The sequence below is a fragment of the Zalophus californianus genome, chromosome 3 (assembly GCF_009762305.2).
Source record: "Zalophus californianus isolate mZalCal1 chromosome 3, mZalCal1.pri.v2, whole genome shotgun sequence".
NCBI classification, from domain to species: domain Eukaryota; kingdom Metazoa; phylum Chordata; class Mammalia; order Carnivora; family Otariidae; genus Zalophus; species Zalophus californianus.
In genome coordinates, this window is record NC_045597.1 from 148,153,949 (window position 1) to 148,176,956 (window position 23,008).

The 23,008-nt window shown below is 36.6% G+C and overlaps 1 protein-coding gene across 1 annotated transcript; it reads left to right on the forward strand.

The window, feature by feature from the left end:
• Positions 1-1,912: 1,912 nt before the first annotated feature.
• Positions 1,913-22,628, forward strand: ZC3H15 (zinc finger CCCH-type containing 15). Its single transcript, XM_027590540.2, has 10 exons — positions 1,913-2,490; positions 9,152-9,253; positions 13,925-14,036; positions 15,055-15,207; positions 15,632-15,723; positions 16,829-17,011; positions 18,362-18,508; positions 18,674-18,775; positions 19,518-19,641; positions 21,814-22,628. The coding sequence occupies exons 1-10, from the start codon at positions 2,416-2,418 to the stop codon at positions 22,002-22,004; spliced, it is 1,281 nt and encodes a 426-aa protein (XP_027446341.1). The 5' UTR covers positions 1,913-2,415; the 3' UTR covers positions 22,005-22,628.
• The last annotated feature ends 380 nt before the right edge of the window (positions 22,629-23,008 follow it).

A 23,008-nucleotide genomic window follows, 5' to 3' on the forward strand; every position in this document is an offset into this window, starting at 1 on the left:
TAATCGATGAAGAAATGACTATGAGAGGGAGAGAGCTAGCAGAGAAGACACCATGTTTAGAAATGTTATTTTTCACCTGAGGCCAGGGAGAATTTTCTTCCACTACATAAATCACAACTTCAGGGCAGAAACAAAGCAAATGTGAAAGGCAGAAGGTAGTTAAAAATTATGAACCCGGCGATACGATTATAATTTATGAAATTCTAGATTCTGTGTATTTTCCCCGTATTTGTTACTTATTATTCATCAGATTCATAAGAATGATTGCCAGTAAAATTCTTCAAAAAACAAAGGACCTAAAGTGTATTTTTGAAAGCACTAAAAAGAAACAATTAAGGCAACTACATTCCATCCCTCTTAAAGGAGAGGATCCCCAAAGAATCTAATTGATTATAAAACTGAGTAAAGGGGGAAGCAGGCTGGGTCCCTCTGTGCTCTAACAAGAACAACTACAAAAATAACAAAAAGATTAACAAGGAAGTAAATAAGTAAGTAAAAGACAGGGTAGTCCATCAACCTGGGACAGGAGTCCAGACAAAGTAAGTTTCATGAGTGTGTATACAGACAGTCCCTGACTTATGAAGGTTTGACTTATAATTTTTTGACTTTCCAATGATACAAAGGTAATATGCATTCGGTAGAAACCATACTTCAAATTTTTTCCCAGGCTATTGGTATGTGGTAAGATACTCTCTCCTGATGCTGGGCAGAAGCAGCAACCACGGCTCCTAGTCAGCCACATGATCACGAGGGTAAACAACCAACAGACCCATAACCATTCTTTATCCATACTGCCATTCTGCTTTTTGTTCTCAGTACAACATTCAACAAATTGCATAAGCTATTCAATACTTCATTATAAAAGTCTTTACATTAGATGATTTTGCCCAACTGTAAGCTAATGTGAGTGTTCTGAGCATGTTTAAGGTACGCTAGGCTAAGCTATGATGTTCAGTAGATTAAATATATTAATTGCATTTTGACTTAATGATATTTTCAACTTATCAGGACATAACCCTATCATAAGTTCAGGAAGATCTGTATATACAAATACATACACACCAGCACACACACCCGTACTTGGGATTCCTTGGCATTATCTCTTACATAGAAAGCTACTACTCAAATAATCAATTGCACTAATTAAAGGGACTCTTAGTTCTCTCCTTATGCAAATTAGTGAAAAATATTTAAAACTTTTATCTATAAAGATAACTCTAGGCCCTATAATACTTCCTAGCAGAAACAGCTTAAATAACAATCATGGAACAAAAATAACAGCCAAAATTACATTTTTTTAAAAAAATAGTATTTTGGTTTGTAGAAATATTAACAGGTGCCAACCATTCATTCACATTCTTTTATAAGCAGGACCATTATTGTAATATTAGTGATAGGAATTTAGACTTTTGTAATATTAGTGATAGGAATGTAGATAGGAATGAGACTGCCAAAGTTGAAATCCCTGGCTCAGCCTTTAACGTAACCTTGGGCATATTTCTTTTTCTGTGCTTCATCTATAAAATGCAAATAGTTAACAATTCCTACCTCGAAGTCCTTGTGATAACTAAATGAAATGTGTGTAATGTGCCAAGTAGTTTTCAGACTTTCAAGAACTTTATGAAAGTTGTTGAGTTGTACTCTCCACCCCCAAACTAGGTTTGGTTGATTTCACATTATAAATGGGTTTTTAGGAATCATCCAGACACTTTTCCTCATATCTGAAAATAACTTTAAGTATTGTACATCATAAGAGTTCAAATTCCCTCTTCTCTGGGCAGCCACCCCTGGCGTCCTTCAAATGAAACTTTTTCCATGTCTTAATAAAGCTTCGCAGGAACCCAAAGCATGCTGTTTTCGCCAGCCCTGTTCCATCCGTGCAAGAGAAGAACGTAAGGGAGTACCGTGACCCTCCAAGCAGCCCTGAGTTGCGGCGGCTGCTCCTGATCATTCAGGATGGGGATGGAAAGGGCAAACATTAACCGAGCACGCAGGACAAAAGAATCGCCCATTCTCAGCAAAAAAGAACGTGAAGGGTGATCCAAAGCGCAACGGGCGCCAATCAACTTGCCCCATTGATCCTGAGGCCTAACACAACCTAGAAAGGACCTGGTGGGTGAGCGACATCACAAGTGATGCCAAATCATTTTCCCACGTCCCTACCCTGCCCCCTCCTGGTCGGCCGCCGCAGAAGCGCACGCGCAGCTCCGCTTCCGGGCGCCGCTCCTCGCTACCCACAATGCTCTGCGGCACCGACCTGTCGCAAAGGCCGCGTTTCGGCGGCGAGTGAGTGCCTCGTTTTCCGTGCGGTGCGGCGGCGACGGAGGCCCGTGTCCTCTTCCTCCTGCCGCAGGGCCAGATTCCCTGACGGTGTCCAGCTGCGCTTAAGTCTGGCCGGTGCCACCTGTCTCCGCAATGCCCCCCAAGAAACAGGCTCAGGCCGGGGGCAGCAAAAAGGCGGAGCAGAAAAAGAAGGAGAAGATTATTGAAGTGAGTACCCACCCCCTCCCCCACTCATGCTGCGAGCTCTCAGGGAAGCAGCCTCCTGGTTCCCAGCTCCACGGCTCCCGCTCGCGTCTTCCGGGGCGACGTGTCCCCCTCTGTCTCTGTGGCCTACTGCCCTTTCCTCAGCCCCATGATGACGCTCCCTGCCTCTCATCGCTATAGTGACGCTGCTGGCGCCCCCGCGCCCAGCCTTTGCTTTTCCGCCCACACGCCCGCCTTCACCCACCCAGGTGCGAAAGGGCACCCCGTTCTCCTTCCCGCTTCAGGGTTTTGACCTTCGCTAGTCCTTAAAATTGAAGACGTTTCTATGCTGGTGTTTTTAAAAAGTACGCTGAATGGGCTCAGACCAGACTCTTTCTGGGGGGTCGGCTCGTGACGAGCCTTTGTGTTCCATTTTTACCCATCACTTAGGAGGAGGAGTTCTTTCGAGTCAACAGATTACCACTTCGTGGCCTTTTCGATCCATTACAAGTTCCATAGAGAGTGGAGGTTTCTTTAAGGTCGCAGCTCACCGTTTTGTACGTAGCTCTCGATAAATATACATTGTGAATTAACATCGACTCTGCTTTAAAAGAGATTGTTTCAGTGTCACTAGCTGTGTTAAGTGCCGTACCCGAATTTGGTATATATTCATTTAGTGCATTGAGCCTATAGCTCTTTATGGCCGGGGAACACTGTTGACGTTCTTGAATGTTTTATATTAGCCTTCCAATGACTGCACCAGTGAGTTTTCTAAGAGAGTGAACCATCATCAGTGACTTTTAAACAGTTCTTCGTTTTCTTTGGAGGTAATTGGAAAAAGCCATGACCGTTTTCCTGCTTCTGGTATACCTGAATAATGGACAGCCTTTGTGGAATTGGCGCATTTTATTAGAGCTCGACCAAAATGCATGTTGGGTGTTTTGAAATGTTTATTTATAAATGATTACTGGTTTTGTTTTGAAAGATTTTATTTATTTGTCAGCGAGGACACAAGCAGGGGGAGTGGCAGACAGAGGGAGAAGCAGGCTCCCCGCTGAGCAAGGAGATGAGGGGCCCAATCCCAGGACCCTGGGATCATGACCTGAGACGCAGGCAGACGCTTAACTGACTGAGCCACCCAGGCATACCTAAATGATTACTGTTTTTAATATTTGGTATTTACAGCCTTGAAAAACAGCAGTGAAAGCCCTCAGGGCTTCATAGTATAAACCCAATCGGAACTTGTCTTTGTCGATTTTTACATAATTTTTAAAGTCTGCTGGTTTAACACACTTATAAAGAATTCTAGTAATGTTTGCCAAGTTCAAACTCTGAAGCAGAACCTGTATTCTTTTTTTCCTTTTCTTAATTTTGTTTTCTTTCTTTCCTTCCTTCCTTCCATCCTCCCTCCCTTCCTCCTTCCTAGGAACCCAACTTGAGGCTCGACCTCATGACCCTGAAATCAAGGCCTGAGCTGAGGTCAAGAGTCCTGTGCTTAACTGACCGAGGCAGTCAGGTCCCCCCTCCCAAGAACCTGTATTCTTATTGCCAATTTGTAGTATTTAGAACTGTGATGAAGCAGCATAGCCAGAACTTTAAAAGCAAATGACTGTCTTCCTCACGCGTGTGTCTACTGTCACCTTTTTGAACAATCTGGACTACTGGCACTTAAGTAGATCTCTGGGAATGGTGATCTCATAGCATTCAGTGCTATGTAAACCAGAGATTTACATTTTAGGGATCACATTTTACTTGTCATTTTCCTTTACTAAGATTGAATTAACATGATACAAAGTGAAATTTTCTTATAGTCATGAAATTAAATGTTATCTGACAAAATATACCTCCTGTATTATTGAACTTTAACTGTATGCAGTTATTTTATTTTTAATTGGTAGGAGTATGACTTTTGTTTTAAGGAATTGTACATGAAAGTCATTGATAGTGTTTATCAACTAAAAGTATAGGTATATAATGGTTTCATTCATCTTGTACACAGTTATTCTTAAGGTAAAGAGAAAGCAATCTTAGATTCATTAATGAAGACTTAGCCTAAGAAAAATGCAAAATAAGACAGCTGCATTCTTTAACTGACTAAAAATACCTTAGAGTGGTGATATTAGCCTGCCCGCCCCTCCCATTTATCATATATGATGGGCATCTTTTTTTTTTTTTATGGTAGTAAGGATTTGTAGACTCAAGTGTCTTGCATGGATATTTGCTCACAGAGGTACAGCAATACTATGAATTTAATGTTAAGTTTTATCATTTGTTGTGAAATGAGATATATAGAGAAAATTCTGTTTCTCAGCCTGGTTAGGAAACCTCTTTGTTAAATATTGTAGGCGGCTTTTTTTTTTTTTTTTACTTCCCCAAAACCCTAGCATATCTTGATGGCTAGTGCATGGGATTAAGATGAAAATTGAGAAGCTGGGAGCAAAGACTGATGTACTTCTTATCAGCAAAATGGAGCTAATTCCTATGTTACAGAGCTGTGGGTTAAATGAGACGATATACGTAAAATACTTGACATATATATAGTTAATAAATGGCAGCTGCTATTATTTATTATAAAAAAAAAAGAACTAGTTAGTGGAAATAACCAGACTGATCTGTGCTGTCTGTATAGGGTTTACTTTCTGTCACTTGAAATAATTTCCTTCTGATGCCTACATTTTTTCTTTCCCTCTTTAAACCTTCCAAAATTTATTAATTGGTTTGGATTAATAGGTATTTTCTTTCTGAAATGAGTGTATCAAAAGATGTTATGGTTCTGTTAGACATTCATGCAATTGTCCCAAATGGCATATACCATTTGCTTTCTTATAGCTAACATTTAATAAACTGAAGTCAACTTTGAGAAAGAGATTTGATTGTGGAAAGAGAAACAATCCTTGGGTTGTAGGGCGTGCAAATAAAGGATGTCCAGCTAAGGACTTGTAGCAGCAAGGAAGTGGTAATAAGACACCTATAGAGATGGAATCCAGATGTGTAAAGGATGGAAAAAGAGAGACGATAGGTTGCCAATGAAAAACTTTAGGGTCAATTGTTGATTACTTGAAGTTAGATTAACCAGCTGTAGAACATCCATTGCATGAGTGGAGAACAAAAATACATTAGATAGTGCATGTGGCAGACGGGGAAGGCAGACATGACTAACGAAATAAAACAGTGCTAGATTCTGCTTACCCTAGTTTCCCAAAAGGTAGTCTCTGATTGTCCTGGAGTGCTATTCGGTATTGACCTGCTCTCCCAGTCCCCCCTCCCCTTTTTTCCTCAGACATCTTATTTAAGGAGTGGAGGCTGGCTGTAAAAAGAAGCATGATTACTTAATGGGATGGGAAGGGAAAGAAGGGGTCAGTTTTAAGTGAAGGATGGAGTTCACTGAATGTTAAGGCTCTTGGAGCTTCAGGGAGCCATCCTTTAAAAAAAAAAATAAGTGTTTTCTAAACTTCTTTGTATTCAGTTTCCCAAATCTGAAACACACACACACACACTGTTCCTTCCTTATAACCTAACCTTTGGGACCTTATTGATCCAATGAGGACTACTATTTCCCAGTTTTATTTTAAGCACGATTTGGGTTTGATTGTAACCTCCAGTCTTCCCGTCTCATACTCCCCACCCCCAAATCCAGGTTAATCTTCACGTAAGTGTTTGTCCTAAATTCAAGAAAAAGGGAGAAAGCCCTTTTGAAGTATTCCAGATTATAAACCATCCTGTTTTCAACAGGTGGTGTTGGTATCCCAGATCAACAGTGTGGTATTCAGAAAGCTTTTTGTGTACCAACCTGCACAGTAACCTAACTCGGTTTCTCTGGAAAATAGTTTTTCATGGTGGAAAGAACAAAGACTTTGCTTGGAGTCAAACATCCCTTGGTTCAAATATCATCTGTGTCACTTAATAGTTAACACTTAGTGAGCCAGACATAATTATCAGTGTGTTGGAGAAAGGAGAGAAGACAAGCCATGTACAAGTGATAAATTTATGCAGCTTCTTTAATTCTCTCACTGAGATAAGTATCATCACCCTTTTTATAATTGAGGAAACAGGCACAGAGGTTAAATAACTTGCCCAAGGTTACTAAACTGGCCATTGGCAGAACCACGATTCAAACCCAGGAAATGTTGCTGCAGACCCCTTATTGTTAACCAGCGTGCTCCGCTACATCTTTGTAGTAACTCTCTTAATTTTCACAACGATCCTGAAAGGTTAGAGTGAGACCCACTTTACAAATAAGAAAACTGTGGCAAAGAAGGTAATTTGCTCAGTTTTGTTTGAGCTTAAAACTTTGGTGGTCTGACTCCAGAGCTTATATTCTTAAATCATTACACTATACAGTCTGACTTCAGAAAAATTGTTGAACAGTTCTCAGCTTCAATGTAACATTTAGAGAGTGAGATAATGTATCATAAGATTGTTAAGGGGATTCAATAAAATATATGTTGAGTTTAGGTTTCACGAATGCTGAATAGATGTGTCCCCTGTCTCTGTGGAAAAAATAATAATTTCTGAGCTCTAACCTAATTAGAGACTTTAAAAACACAACTCATTCATTATCTCTTTTAGGCTGGTTAATTATGTGCTAAAGCAGTGTAATTAAACCTGAAAAACTGTTTTTATTCTGGGATCTGGAGTTTATATACCTCTATCAGAAGCTGTTGTCATGAGTACTTTTTTTCTAGCTAGCCAAGTCCCCTTAGAGCACTTTTTTCTTTCCTAAATCTTCATGTCAGTATCTACCCTGCTATTTGGCCTTGTTTATTCATATTTGCTTATTCTCTGTGGTTAACCTATGGGGCATGGTTTGAACCCTAGTTATGCTCTTCTCTGGCAAGGCTTATGTAGATGCTGTTGCACTTTGATCTTGATATTTTTATCTAGGATTTTTCATCTCCCCCGCCTCCCATGAGAATGCACGTTTTGTAAAAGGAAAGTGGCATTTCACACCCAGTTGCTGCATGGGCTCATTTCTCTTCATATATCACATTATACTTGACCATCCTTTATTCTTACTGAATTGAATGTTAAACTCTTACCTATAAAAACGAGGGACACCAGCCATAAAAAACTCAAGTTCAACATGTATATACATCCTACATTTTTTACATGTGTAGGTTATAGAAAATTCATGTAGAATTTTAAAATATGATGGGATATTAAAACATGAGGATAGAAATTTAAGTAGGAGAAAGTGAAATTTTGGTATATGAATGGACATAGATGTGATTAATGAATAAAAAGATACTTCCCAGTGAGAACCTTCTAGAACTAAAACTCTTCAACTTTGCAAGTGTTAAGAAAATTGAAAGATCCATTTTATTGATTTTGAGATTCTATAAAGTTATGTCATGTTGGATGTTTTCAAATACTAATATCAATACTGTTTTTCATTTCCAATGGTGTATTCTGTAGTTACAAAACTTTCTTCCTATTACCTTGTCCCTTTCCCTCAGAAATAATACCAAAATTAAGCTTTAAAATAGTCAATTTATTTCAGACTAAATTCTTTTCAGAGGTCTCAGGTTCCTTTCAAAAGTATAGACCTTTTTGCCTCTTTTTCCTTTCTCAGATCCACCCATAAACAAGAGTGAGAAAGATGCAAACTCCCATTTTAAAATTAAACATCTAGGGGGCAGCTAGTTGGCTCAGTTGGTAGAGCATGCAACTTTTTTTCTTTTTTTTTTTTTGTCAGAGAGAGGGAGAGCGAGCGTACAAGCAGGGGGAACAGCAGGCAGAGGGAGAAGCAGGCTCCCTACTGAGCAAGGCCTGATGTGGGACTTGATCCCAGTGCCCTGGTATCATGACCTGAGCCGAAGGCAGGTGCTTAACCAGCTGAGCCACCCAGGTGCCCTAAGCATGCAACTCTTGATCACGAGGTCATGAGTTCAATCCCCATATTGGGCATGGAGCTTACTAAAAAAAATAAAATTTTAAAAAGGATAAAATTAAACATCTATTTGAACCTTAATCTACAAAGATTGATAGTGTATGGATAGGTTGGTAACTGGCTCAGTAGAACAACAGAGCCCAACTGACTGAGCCACCCAGGCACCCTTAAATAAATTGTTAAAAATTTTTTTGTTTTGAGAAGATAATTCTTAAAAAAAAACAGTGCAAATAAATAAATCATAAAAAATAAATACAGTTAAAAAACGACAACAGTGCAGTATTGTATCCTATGCAGTATTCCCTAAAATGTGTTCTATAGTACATAATCCCTTAGGGTACTCTTAAGAAGAATGCATTCTGAAGTAAAAAAAGATTTAGAATTGCTACAATACTGCATCCCTTCTAGTAAAGGCTCTGAGATATCTTATACTTAAGAATTAAAAACAATGTTAGCCAAGCATTTACCTAAACTTCCTTGACTGTAGGTCATCTTGTCCTGTATTACAACTTTGCACATCCTGTAGAATTTATATTCTGAAACACACTTTGGAAAAAGCATCATAGAGTAACAGGTTTAATAACAATAGTTGTAAGTATGTATTGAATTGTAAAGGATGCTGGGTCATTTGTTGCTTGACTTGATGTTTTAGTATTTGCATGTTTATATAGCATAAGAAAGAATAGTTTTCTTACCAGCAAGTAAATGAAAGAGTGATTTTTAGATATGACTGAAAAAAATAGATAAGAAATTAATATAAATTGCTAAGATATTTCTATACTCTTTTTCATTCAGGACAAAACTTTTGGCCTAAAGAATAAGAAAGGAGCAAAGCAACAGAAGTTTATTAAGGCTGTCACTCATCAGGTTAAGTTTGGTCAACAAAATCCACGTCAGGTAAATAACTTAAAATTTCTGCATTTTCTTCATATGGTTGTAATAAGGCATCTGTTACAGATAGAAGTATTTGGTATGGTAATTGTATTTCAAAATGGAATCCTACTCTAAAACTTTCCTGCATCTTGCCTTTGTTATTCAGCAGTATGTCTTAGATATTCCTCCAAGCCATTTTGATATAGCTCTAGTTTATTCTAATGGCTTCATACTATCTACAATGTGGATGTAGTATATCCATCCATTTCAGTATAAGTGATCACTTTGTTTCTAGCTTTCTGACATTAGAACAATATTACAAGAATGTCCTTGTACATGGGTTCTTAACAGGCATTTTTGCTTTTATCTCTGTGGCATAAGTTGTGACACATTTCTAGATCAAGGGAAATGGATTTCTTTTTTATTTGTTTTTTATAGAGAGAGTGTGTGAGAGCGCCAGTTGGGTGGGGAGGGAAGAATCCCAATTAGCTCGGAGCTAACCAGGGCTCGATTTCCTGACTCTGAGATCATTACCTAAGTGGAAATCAAGAGTCTGATGCTTAACCAACTGATCCACCCAGGTGCCCCAGATTTCTAATTGTAATAAATTAGATTAGTTTCTGTAGAGATTGTAATCCTTCACATTTTCATTTGCAGTGCATGAGTTATAGGTACTAAAGTTTTTTTTAATGTTTTCCAATCTGGTAAGTATAAATTGAGATCTCATTTTTTACTTTGTTTCCCTCACTACTAGTGAGTTTGAATATCTTTTGTTTTTTTTTTTGTTGTTGTTGTTGTTTAGTTTTGTTTTGTTTTGAGTATCTTTTCATATGGTTGTGGGCTGTCTGGGTTTATACTTCTCTGACTTGTGTATTCATATCCTTTGCTTTTCTGGTTGTCTTTTTCTTGTCAGTTTATGAGAGACACCTTTGCATTACAGATAATTTGTGATGTTTCTGTTTTATTTGCTGTACAATTTTTATTTCTTGTCATATTTGTCTAGCTTTTTAAAAATATAGTTAAAAAGTCTGCACCACCACTAGATTATGTGTGTTTTTCCTAGATTTCTATTTTTTTACAGTCTATAATTTGTCATAAATTTATATGTCACTAAGTTAATTTTCTTTCACATGAATAGCCACTTATACCAGCATCATTTATCCCACCGAATTGAAATACCACTGTTGACATATAGTAGTCTCAAATATGGTAGGATCTACTCCTGGATTCTCTTTTCTGTTCTATTTATTGTCTGTCCCTAAACCAGTATCCCATTGATTTTGACCATAGTGGCCTAGTAACATATTCTGTTAGCTATTAAGGGAAGTCCTTTCCCTCAAATGTTACTTCTTTTATATTTTTCTTGGCTCTTCTTAGGTATTTATCCTTCCATATGAATTTTGAAATTATTTTACCCATCGGCAATGCGTTCAAAAAAGTTAGCTCCTTTTCTTCATGTTCTTTAGATCTTTCACTTTCTTAAGATTTTACATACATGCATCTTTATTTTAAAAAGTACTTTTTTTGCCACTCTGTCCTTTTCCTTATCTTTTGGAAATATTTTTTTCATCTGAGAATATCAGAATATATATTTGTGACCCCAATCTGAAACTTCTCTCACACATACTGTCTACAGATTACTGCCTCCAACGTTTTTCTTTCCTTACACCCAGCTTGATTCTGGAGCCAAAACCTATTGATCTTCCATGCTGCTAATTTAGTAGTCTGGTTTAATAAAAATATATGCTCAGATCTTGGAGTCATCTTATTTGTTACATGAACTTAAATTATTTAGTGATGCTTATCTATACAGTGGAAGGGCAGTTACCCTTGTAAGGCACCTGTGGTGGTTAGATGAGAAGATAATGTGAATCTTCTTGTGAATATAGGTGTGTGAAAAGAATTTACTTTTCTTCCCTTACTCCTTTTTTTGAATTCTGTTCTCATCTCCCTATTTTTTCTTCTAGTGGGAAGTATATTGACTGGTAATTTTATATTTCATAGACCCAAGAAAGCCATAAAATTGGTGGTGGTGGTGGTGGTGGTGGTGGTTAGGATTGATGGTACATTCAGTATTAGAATTTTTGATAATTTCTTGGGTACTTGGGCTTTTATCTGCAAAATGAGCAGCAGTCCTGCTGTTAGAGCCAGGCAATAGGTACCCCACTCTAGGCCCTGTGTTGTAGAGGATGACCGTACTCTATGTCTCCTCCAGACATCGCTCTCCCAGAGGCAAGGAGTCAGTGAGGTTAAGGGAATTTATACCATCCCTCTCCATAATACTTCAGGGCCTGCAAAGGTCATGTTACCTATATTTATCTTAGGGTATACTGTACTGTCAGTATGCCTGAAGTAGTCAAAGGAAGGTTGTGTGTTCACTTCAGCAGCATATATACAAAAAAGAAGGGTGTGTGCTAAGAGTATGGACAGATCTGAATCTATACCATATCCTTCCCCACACCTTCCCCCTTCATGCACACACATGGTGGGATGAAACTCAGGGTGGGAAGAGGAGCCAGGAGTTGACTCTTGTTTTACTGCTGTGCTCCAGTGTGGAACTCCATGGATCCTGAGCATTTTAAATTTGAACCCGTCCTTCCAGGTTACAAGGTATATTTGTCAAGTAGGGGTACGAACCATATTTTACTTAGTTAGCATTAGTTTGATTTCTCACAAGTATTTACAAAAATGGTTTATGGGCTTCCATTGTATCCTTGCTCTGGGCCCATAAATGTTTGAGATTAGCCTAATGAGCAAAGGATATTTTTTTGTTTTTAACGATTTTATTTATTCATTTGAGACACAGAGATAGAGCATGAGCAGGGAGAGAGGCAGAGGGAGAAGCAGGAGCCCGATGTGGGGCTCGATCCCAGGACCCTGGGATCATGACCTGAGCCGAAGGCAGACACTCAACCATCTGAGCCACCCAGGTGCCCCAAGGATATTTTTATTATAGATAAAATGACTTAAATTTTTCTTTTTAAAAAATGTTTTCACATTTTTCCATTTAAACACATCTACCATATGATGAAAGTCAGGATTTGGGATGTCTTTAACCTTATAGCATTTGGCCATTCCCTTCCTAAAATTTCCCCTTCCTTAAGTACTTTTTTTGTGCTGGATTTCTACCTGTATCTTTGATGTTTCTTGGACCCTTTTATGGGCTTTTTAAGGTTGTGTTGGCTCATTTAATATTGGTATTCTTCAAGGAACTGTCTTCTGTTCTTTCACTTTTTTTTTTTATCATTTCTTTATGCTGTTCTTGAGTAATCTCATACACACTCAAAGTTTTAATTATTATCTGTAAGCTATTTTTAAAATCTTTATTTTAAAGCAGACTGTCTCTCCACGTATCAAGATCCCTGTCCACTTGCCTTCTAAATAGCTCTATTCTGATGCTCTGTAAGCATCTCGTACTCAGTATGTCTAAAACTGAGCTCATCTCCACCTTCTACCCTGAAACCTGTTACTCTTGTATACCCTGTCTTATTTAACAGCACTAACCATACATGGTATAATGCTGGACCCCACCCTCTCTTTTATACTCTACGTCTAGTCATTCACTTAGTACTATCAGTTCTACCTCCTTAAGAGCTGTTTCTCACCCCTTTTCTTCATCCTTGCTACTAATGTCTATTTTAAGCTCTTGTGTTTTCTTGCCTACAGCAATTGCATTAGCCTCTTAATTTTCCTTGCTGTTCTTGGGCTCCTTCTAGTCCACTTTTCACATAGTTGCCATTGTGATCTTTATAAAATACAATCTGATTGTGCCATTGACATACTTTAAGCCATGGAGTTTTACCTGTCACCTACTGATACAGTCCAAACTTTTCATTGATGTTTCTCATACCTTGTTCCTTCTGGTACCTGTATCTTTGCATTGGCTGGCTCTTTTTCTTACCCATCAGAAAAATTCATCCATAAAGTATTAGCTCAGTCTAATTTTCATAGGCATTCCTTGTTTCCAGAGAACCATGTATTATATTATAGTTGTTGACATGTCTGTCTTCCCACTAGATTCTGAGCTTCTTTAAATAAGCATCTTTATCTTTTCATCTTTGTATTCCCTGTCATCTAACATAGGACCTGACATATAAAATGTTTGGATGAATCCTCTAATCATATTAGGTATGTAAATCGTGTGCCTGGAACTATGTCATATGTCATATTTGTTTTGTTTAATCGCCCACATTGACCTAGCTCAGTGTTTTTCCACAAGGGTAATAGGTATTTTGGGTGGTACAGTTCTTTATTGTGTGGGACTGCGCATTTCCGGATGTTTGCATTTCTGATCTTCAAAAGGCACCCTCATGTTTCTGGGGAGTGGGTGGTTGTCATAAGAAGAAAATCCCAGGTGAGAACCATTTACTAAAAGTGCTGGGCATGTAGCAAATGCTTAATAAATGCTTATTGCTATAAGCTTTTGAATATGCTTTTTACTTGGCATGGTACCATTTATGAATTTTTTTAAGTCAGCTGATAATAAGATTTCGCAGTTTCATTTAATAGTTTAACCACACCATTTAATATATATTGAAAGGCCATTGTAACACTGATACTAAGAGATATGGACTATATACACATAAATGTGCAAACGTTTTTGTTATGTTAGTGATGTTATATGTACTATTGTATAATGAGAACAATGTTATTATATGAAACCAAATTTACATATTATACCTGGGAATATTATAGGTAGCACAAAGTGAAGCTGAAAAGAAATTGAAGAAAGATGATAAGAAGAAAGAATTGCAAGAACTAAATGAGCTGTTCAAACCTGTAGTTGCTGCTCAAAAAATAAGTAAAGGTAAACTTTAAATGTCAGAAGTATTATTTTTATCAAATGTAATTCATGTTTAAAAACCTCTTAATTTGTTTTATGAATACACACAAAAAAAAGCACAAACAAACCCGTAAATACAGAGAATAAACTGATGGTTTGCCAGAGGGGAGGGGGCTGGGGGCCTGGGATGGGCAAATGGATGAAAGGGAGTGGGAGATACAGGCTTCCAGTTACGGAACGAATAAGTCGTGAGGATAAAAGGTACAGCATAGGGAAAATAGTCAACGGTATTGTAATAGCAATGCATGGTGACAGACGGCAGCTACACTTGCGGTGAGCACAGAATAACACATAGACATGTAGAATCACTATGTTGTACACCTGAAACTAATGTAACGTGTGTCAACTACACTTCAATTTAAAAAATGCTCAATTTGTTTTGATGTATATTATCTTCATATTATAAGCCAATGTGTCTGCTATGGAAATGATAATCCCTTTCTCAAAATTAAACTATATCAATGACTTTCTTATGGTTCCTCTCTGTATGTGCTCAGCTATGTGATTGTACAACTATAACTCCAGCCACTAGCCCCCCGCTTAAGTAGAAATTAAGGATTTAAACAGTCTACTAGTTGGTTTATAATATCTCTTCTTTGGTTTGGCCAAGACAAACCTATGATTCTATAAATTATAAGTTCCAAACTCTTGGCAGTATATCTCCAAGTATATTTATATTTCTCTTTTGCCTCTACCTCATTGACTCAAACTAGACAAGTTACTATGGAATAACCTATGAGTTTGTCCCTGGAAATAAGAGTAAGAATGGAAGGAATAATGGTAAGAATAAAAGAAATAAAAGTAGATATAAAATGCTGTAGAAGGAACTTTAAAGAAATGTCTTAATCACCTGTAAGTGGTATTTTCCTCTCGCATCGGTGAATGGAAAATAAGTTCACAAGTGGTAATTATATCTCAGATAGAAGCTATACTTTGTGATCTGGCAGATTGTAATACAAATACCATGTGCCATTTGACATAGGTGCAGATCCCAAATCTGTGGTGTGTGCATTCTTCAAGCAAGGACAGTGTACCAAAGGAGATAAGTGTAAGTTCTCTCATGACTTGACTCTGGAGAGAAAGTGTGAAAAGCGAAGTGTTTACATTGATGCAAGAGATGAAGAACTTGAAAAAGGTATTTTTTTAAGACATTTTCTTAAAAATATCTTTTGGTTGTTACTAAGATATTTAATACTTGAAGAATATTTTGGTTTAGGAAGAAGGCTGTGTTTGTTAAAAAAAAAAATTCTTTTTCATAAAATCTGAATTGACACCATTATGTCCTTTGATTAAGTAAATGATATATAAAAGCCAGTTAACTTATTTTGGATTTGTCTCACCCTTTCTTCCAGTACTAACTTCTCATTTGCCTAAATTGCATGGGATTTTGGTGAATAATTTCCTAACACTATTTATTCCTGTCTTTGGTGTCATTTAAAGAAAATGTGTTAGGTCATAAGTCTTATGATACAGCTTTCCTATCTAAGGAAATACGCAATATGTTTTGGGAACAGTAGATAAAATTACAGTATTTAGTTTTTGTATCTCTTTTTTTTTAGATACTATGGATAATTGGGATGAGAAAAAACTGGAAGAAGTAGTGAACAAGAAGCACGGTGAGGCGGAAAAGAAAAAACCAAAAACTCAAATAGTATGTCCTTTTCTTGAATTGAGTTGCTGTGATATTTATCATTAGGGAGAATTATGTGGCAAGGTATTTGCTGCTATTTTTTACTGGATTATTAAATTATTGGAGCTTTTCATAAAGTGCATCAAGCTTTGTTTTGGAATTTGCAAGTATAAGTTATACAAAATTAGATTCCTATTCAAGCCTTTGATTTTACTTTCTCTTAAATATGGATGAACACAATCACATATTCAGACAAGAATTCTTTATTTTTTTTGTGCAAAGTGAATGGAGGGAGAATTGATAAACACCTACTCTGTTTTAATGATAGGGAGATTTTAAATCAAGAAGGTGAAAATATTGTCACATTATGAATTGCAAAATGAGTTTTGGATAGGCAGTGGCTCCAGTATTCCAGGAAATGTACTTTTAAAATTTGTACCTTATTTCTCAGACCCAGCATTCATGTCCACATATTTACCTGTAATGCAGTTAGAGTGAAAAACCTTGGTGTGCTAGAAAATTTTTAAACACTAGTTTTACTTATATCTGTTGTATTTTTTTCAGGAAAAGAATACTGTTTATTAATTTGTACTTCTTATTTTTAAAGTTTATTACCTGAGGCTTCAATACAATTTTATTTTGCACCAAGTCACTATCCTTTGTGTTCCTTTTGTACCTTGCTTTCTTTCTCCCTTCTTAGATGTGAGAAATTGCCTATAATTTCAGGTAATTCAAATTGTATTTGTATTATTATTGAATGTGGTGAGTTTTTAAGGAAAGATCAAAACAAAATCATTGGTTTTAGTTTTTTTATAACCATATTCATATTTTTTTACTTATTTAAAAATCAAGGTTGGATTGCATTTACAAAGGCTAAAAAGCTAAAACTAAGGCATGTCCTTTTGTGTAATTCAGAATTTGGAACAATGTTGAAAATAGAAATTTTATATAGATCTTCATGTATTTTAAGATTAATTTATATGTACATTTCTGCACAAAGGGTGCTCTGAAAAGTGAATAGCCTAAGGATGTGAATAAGAATGTACTTGTTCCATACACTTAAGCATTTACCTTGAAAATGGACTACACTGAGCCACTACTTGTGAATAATATTGTCTCTATACAGGTGTGCAAGCATTTCCTTGAAGCTATTGAAAACAACAAATACGGCTGGTTTTGGGTATGCCCTGGAGGTGGTGATATTTGCATGTATCGTCATGCACTTCCTCCTGGATTTGTATTGAAAAAAGATAAAAAAAAAGAAGAGAAAGAAGATGAAATTTCATTAGAAGATCTAATTGAAAGAGAGGTAACTAGAATTTTTTCCTACTATAAAACTAAAGCAGTATTTATTGTGAAATTATAATATTTACCACTTGGGGGCAATAGCATGTTATTATGAAAGGGGGAAAAAATGTGACCTGTTCCCAAAGTTGCCTTACTTTTTCTTTAGTTATTCTTGTACGTCCAGAGTGTAAACCTAACCATAATCACTAGCCCATCATGACAGTAATTTTAGGATTATGAAACAATTTTTTATGCCACTGGTTTATCAAATTATTTCCATAAGATTGATATACTAATATATTCATTAAAATCATATTGGCAGATTGATTGAACTTGAAGTTTAGGTGTTTTTTCTGATGTCTTATTTTTCAGCCATTTTACTAATCAGTAATATGTATTGAAGGAGATAACTCCTACAGTTTTCCATTTGTATGTTTTATCATCATCCCAGGGCTCAAAACCCTCACTCTGTTGATAGAGGGGAATATGTCTCATTGAAGAGAATCTTCTGCTCCTCATTTCTGGTTCAGCACAAAAGACGTTTACTCCATGAGATAGTAGATGGGGCTCCTGGGAGTGACAAGAAAATGTTGAAATTATTGGAAATACTAGGTTTAGGGTTGTATATTTCAAATTACATCCATTTTGCCTTCTTTGGATTGTCTAAGTATGTTGTGTAAATGTCTGAGGTTGGGATTATATACATTTGTTCACTTTTAAATGGCTGTATTGTTTAGTGTCTCATAGGAGGCACTATGCTGTAATAGAAAATAGAGACTTTGGAGTCAGGTATATTTGGGATTGTTTGTATCCTGCTTCTACCACATATTAGCTGTTAACCTTGATAAATTTCCCATCTCTTTCTGTTTGCTTATTTGTGGAGATCAGTGTGTCAGCATATGTGTAGACAGCATTTAATACTGAATACCTGGCAGATGTTCAGCAAGTATTATTTCTCCATACATTTATTACTTGATTATAGGCTCTGAGGAGCAGATGGTGTTTTTGCCTAGTTTTTTTCCTCATTTCCTGAGGAACACAAATGAAACTTGGATATTGTCATCGTGCTTTTTGTATTTTTTGTTTTCAGCAATTGACTTCTGTTAAAACTATTTTTCTTTATGACAGGTTTTAGTCACCTTCAGTTTTGAAAAGAAATCCAGCTCAGAATAATATATTTTACTGTGTTTAGAAATGTTTGTATCTCTGAACACTCATTTTGCTCATTGCTATATAAAATGAAAATAAATCTGTTTATTCGAAGTTTGATGTTTTAACAGTTATAGGCAAGGACTTAATTGCATTAAGAGAAGACTATTAAATGTTGTTATAGGTGATTTTGGGGAAAAAAACAACTCTTTTGTCTTTGCAGCGTTCTGCCCTAGGTCCAAATGTTACCAAAATCACTCTAGAATCTTTTCTTGCATGGAAGAAAAGAAAAAGACAAGAAAAGATTGATAAACTTGAGCAAGATATGGAAAGAAGGAAAGCAGACTTCAAGGCAGGGAAAGCATTAGTGGTACGTCCCAAACTCACCTGAAGAGATTCTTTATTCTTTCTTTCATTTTATAATTTCTGTGTCCTGCAAGAATTTATTGTAATTTAATCATGTTTATGTCTGAAATCAGTGACCAAGAAATGTTTTAATTTTACCCTGAGTTGATATATTTGTGTATCTGAATAGATTAGTGGTCGTGAGGTGTTTGAATTTCGTCCTGAACTGGTTGATGATGATGATGAGGAAGCAGATGATACCCGTTACACCCAGGGAACAGGTGGTGATGAGGTAAGAAGAAGCTTTGGCACCTCATTCCCTCACATTGATGGAGAGAAACGATAGAGAATAACAATAGAGTAGCATGATTAAGGGTACCAACTCTGGGGCCTTGGTTCAAATCCTGACTATAACCTGGGAAATCACCTACACTGTAGGTCTCTACCCTCATTTGTAATAAAGATATAATGATAATCCCTACATGCAGGCTACTTATGAGAATTAAGTGAGTTAATAAAATTATAGTTTTTTATAAAGAAAATAGAACAGTGATTGGGGTAGAGTTATATGCTGATATGTATTAGCTAAAAAGTATGTGTTTTATTCTCCCTCTAAAAGGAAAATGATTTTTTAAAATATTTTATACTGAAAAAATGGGATAGAGACTAAAAAAGTACAGAGTAGGGGAAAAAAGTACAGAGTAGGGAGCAGGAGACAACAGCAGAATCACTTAGTTACAGGCAAACATAGCTGATTATTCATTTTTTCTATAGTATAAAATTCCAGCCTCTGTCTTTGACTTGAAAATAAAAATGTCATATTCTTTATGTCAGAGGAAGAAACTTGAAATACGGCATTGCTTCTCCCGCCCCCCAAGAAGTTTAGGAAAAGGAGTGAATTTTGGCAGTTGTCAGTTACTCTTTTCACTTGGCATTAGTAATAATTTTGTTTCACTAAGATAAATGTCAGAGGTAAAGGTAAGTTAGGAAAACTGTTCTCACAGGTAACAACTTTCTTTTCTATATTTTTAAAGGTTGATGATTCAGTGAGTGTAAATGACATAGATTTAAGCCTGTATATCCCAAGAGATGTAGATGAGACAGGTATTACTGTAGCCAGTCTTGAAAGATTCAGCACATATACTTCAGAAAAGGATGGTAAGTATGCTAACTTTTGTGTGATTCTAAGAACTAGAAAGCTGTCTAAAGAGGGAGGGGGGACAGTTAGACCAGACTGGCAAACTTTGATGTCTGCAGGTACCAGATCGGTAACATAAATATGTGTGGCTTGGCTGTATATAGAAGTAGTGAGTCGTGGAAGCTGTAGAATGGGTGGCTGGGTGGATATGGAAGCCATTAACTGAAAGTGGAAGGGGACAAAAATGAATTTGGAGATGTACTTAATCAGTTTGGAACCTCATGATTTTGAGATATTTTAATTATCAAAAGTGGCATTGTCTAGGATACTGTGTAGACATTCACAGGAGGAAAACTTTTGAAAGTCATTTTCATTGGTAGCTCAGAGTGAATGAACTCACCCAGGCACAATACTTACCACGAGAACATTGTAGAATACACTGCAAACATCAGTTAGGGTAGTCAAAAGAGAAAGTTTGGGGAAGACACTGAGAGGGACAAACAGAAGAGTTTCAGAAAAATTAAGTAGGATGAGAGCTGCAAATAATTCTTTAGTTGCAATAAGAAAGGAGTTGTAGGAATTAGGGTACCAGTTTTCATCAGGACTGCAATGATAAGAAGAATGAGGAGAGGCGCCTGGGTGACTCAGTTGGTTAAGCGACTGCCTTCGGCTCAGGTCATGATCCTGGAGTCCCAGGATCGAGTCCCGCATCGGGCTCCCTGCTGAGCAGGGAGTCTGCTTCTCCCTCTGACCCTCTTCCCTCTCATGCTCTCTATCTCTCATTCTCTCTCTCTCAAAAAAATAAATAAAATCTTTAAAAAAAAAAAAAAAGAATGAGGAGAAAAATAAGTCACTCTTACAAACTTTGAGGGGGAGACATGGCCATGGGAAGGGCTTGTACGCCAGGGGAAAAAGATCTGGGAGAAGAAGAAAAATGGAAGATTAAAGGATATTAGTTATAGAAACAAGATCTGGGGGTGCCTGGGTGGCTCGGTTGGGCAGCTGCCTTGGGCTTGGTCCTGATCCTCGAGTCCCGCATCGCATCGGGCTTCCTGCTCGGTAGGGAGTCTGCTTCTCCCTCAGACCCTCCTCCCTCTCATGCTCTCTGTCTCTCATTCTCTCTCTCTCTCTCTCAAATAAATAAAATCTTTAAAAAAAAAAGGAAACAAGATCTGGAAATACAAATAATGAGTTTAATTAAGAGTGAGAATGGGGGAAAGCCTGGGTAGTAAGGCTTGTTGATAAAATTTATGTCTAATGGTGCCTTGACTGAAGAGTTTAAAGAGAAGTGAACGTTTGGCCTGGTTAGTATGAGAGAAAAAGGTAGAATACTAATCAAGGCAAAGTTTGAGAGAGCAAAAACTAATCTTATTTTTACAATAAAGGAATGCAAGTTATAACACGAAAAACTGGCTTGCCCTCTTGAGATCTGAGTACTGTCAGACCATTGTCTTAATGCCAATCTGAAGACTGGATTTGCTCCTTTTAGAAGTAGGAATTTGGTGACAGTAGGCAAAATTGCAAGTACTTCAGAGTCTATAATCCCCCAAGAGTTTTGTCATCAAAGGTATTTAAAATAGCTAAAATCTAAATTAGGCTATTAAAAATTGTCTTTGTGTAAATATTAGTGTCTTTGAACATGAAAAGACTGTTTTTGTTTTCACAATCTTTTCTAGCTTGTAAAGAAAAGTAGCTGCATAGCCCTAGGTTCTTTTTTCACAATTTGATGATAAAAATGAAATGTTTTTGAATTCATACCTATTTGCAGCATTACTAGTGTGATTTAACTACTGTTCCCCAAATCAAAAGCTAAGTAGCTGCTGATAAACACTTTTTGATTCCATAATCATTTATTCAAAATACTATGTGGAAGCTGACTGCTTAAAAACCTAATTGCTAGGTCATGTAGGAAACACAGAATTGTATAAGATAAATCTTACTTTCAAATGTATAAACCGTTAAGCAGTCAGATCTGTAGTGCATACTTGCACTACATGTAGACATACTTGCACCTAGGTATAGGTAGAGCTTAAACTTTCTTAAGCTTGAAAAAGATCAATTCTTGTTGGAGTAACCTTAGGGAAGGAAGGCTTTCATGGAAAAAGGAAGAATGTAGTATCTGTGACTGTTAGTTGCTAATGGAATAGTGTTTTCTGTTTCTCGGCCTTACTGATTTCAATGTTTATTTTTAGAAAACAAATTAAGTGAAGCTTCTGGAGGTAGGGCTGAAAATGGTGAAAGAAGTGATTTGGAAGAGGACAACGAAGGGGAGGGACAGGAAAATGGAGCCATCGATGCTGTTCCTGTTGATGAAAATCTTTTTACTGGGGAAGATTTGGATGAACTAGAAGAAGAATTAAACACACTTGATTTAGAAGAATGACACCAAACAAGTCTGAAAAAATTAAGCCAGCTCAGCATGAGTTGAAATTGACTACAGTAATTTTTTTCCACCTAGAATTCTTCAACAGGATGTTTATTTCCCATGCTGATTCTGGAGGGCTTCCTCTCCTCCAAAAAAGGAATATTCTCCCTACGTCTTGTCTTCTGACTTTGGCTACATCTCATAGTAAGTTCAGAGTAGTTCATGATAAATTGAAAATATAATGGTCATTGCAGAAAATGATTGTTGTAACTGTCCATTCAAGTAGGAAGTGTAACTGCTTTTCCAGCTTTTGATTTTCATTGGGCATGTATTATAAGAACAACATAAATTTAAATTTAAAATACCCTTCATTTAATGCAGTTTTAATGAGTGATTTCATTTCCTTTGTATTTATATTTTTCAAAGACTGCCTAAAATATGAGCACTGTATTTCATAAAGGAAACTGCGTATGCAGATTCAGTATTGTATATCTTTGGACAATTAGATGGACATTTAAAAGGAATCTTCTTTAACCTGACAGAATCAGCTGCAATGCCCTGTGTTAAACTGTTTTAAATGTTTCCCTCTTCTTTTTTGCCAATAAAGTTGTAAATAAAGACCATCATACATTAAAATCCAAATATGGTCCTTTTTTCTTTAAGGTTTTATATGAATATTTTCTTAGAATTTATAGTTTGAGCATTTTAACTAAATGTTATCTCTTATAGTTACCACAGAAGGCACAGACATTTAAAGGATTCTCTTAACTGGTTACGGAACTATGTAGAATACTGACAGTACTACTATGAATTTAGTAAACTATGAATTTGGCTTTAAAAAGAGGCTATAGATAATGCTGTAGGAAAGAGTAATTCCCTAATTGATAGATATCAGCCTAATTAAAAATCACTTACAGAACTAAATACTACTTAACCATCATTTGTGGAGATCCATGGTGTTAACAATAGTACATGCTACAGTTTGATTACTATGAAAGAGTGTAAACAAATCCACCAGAAAA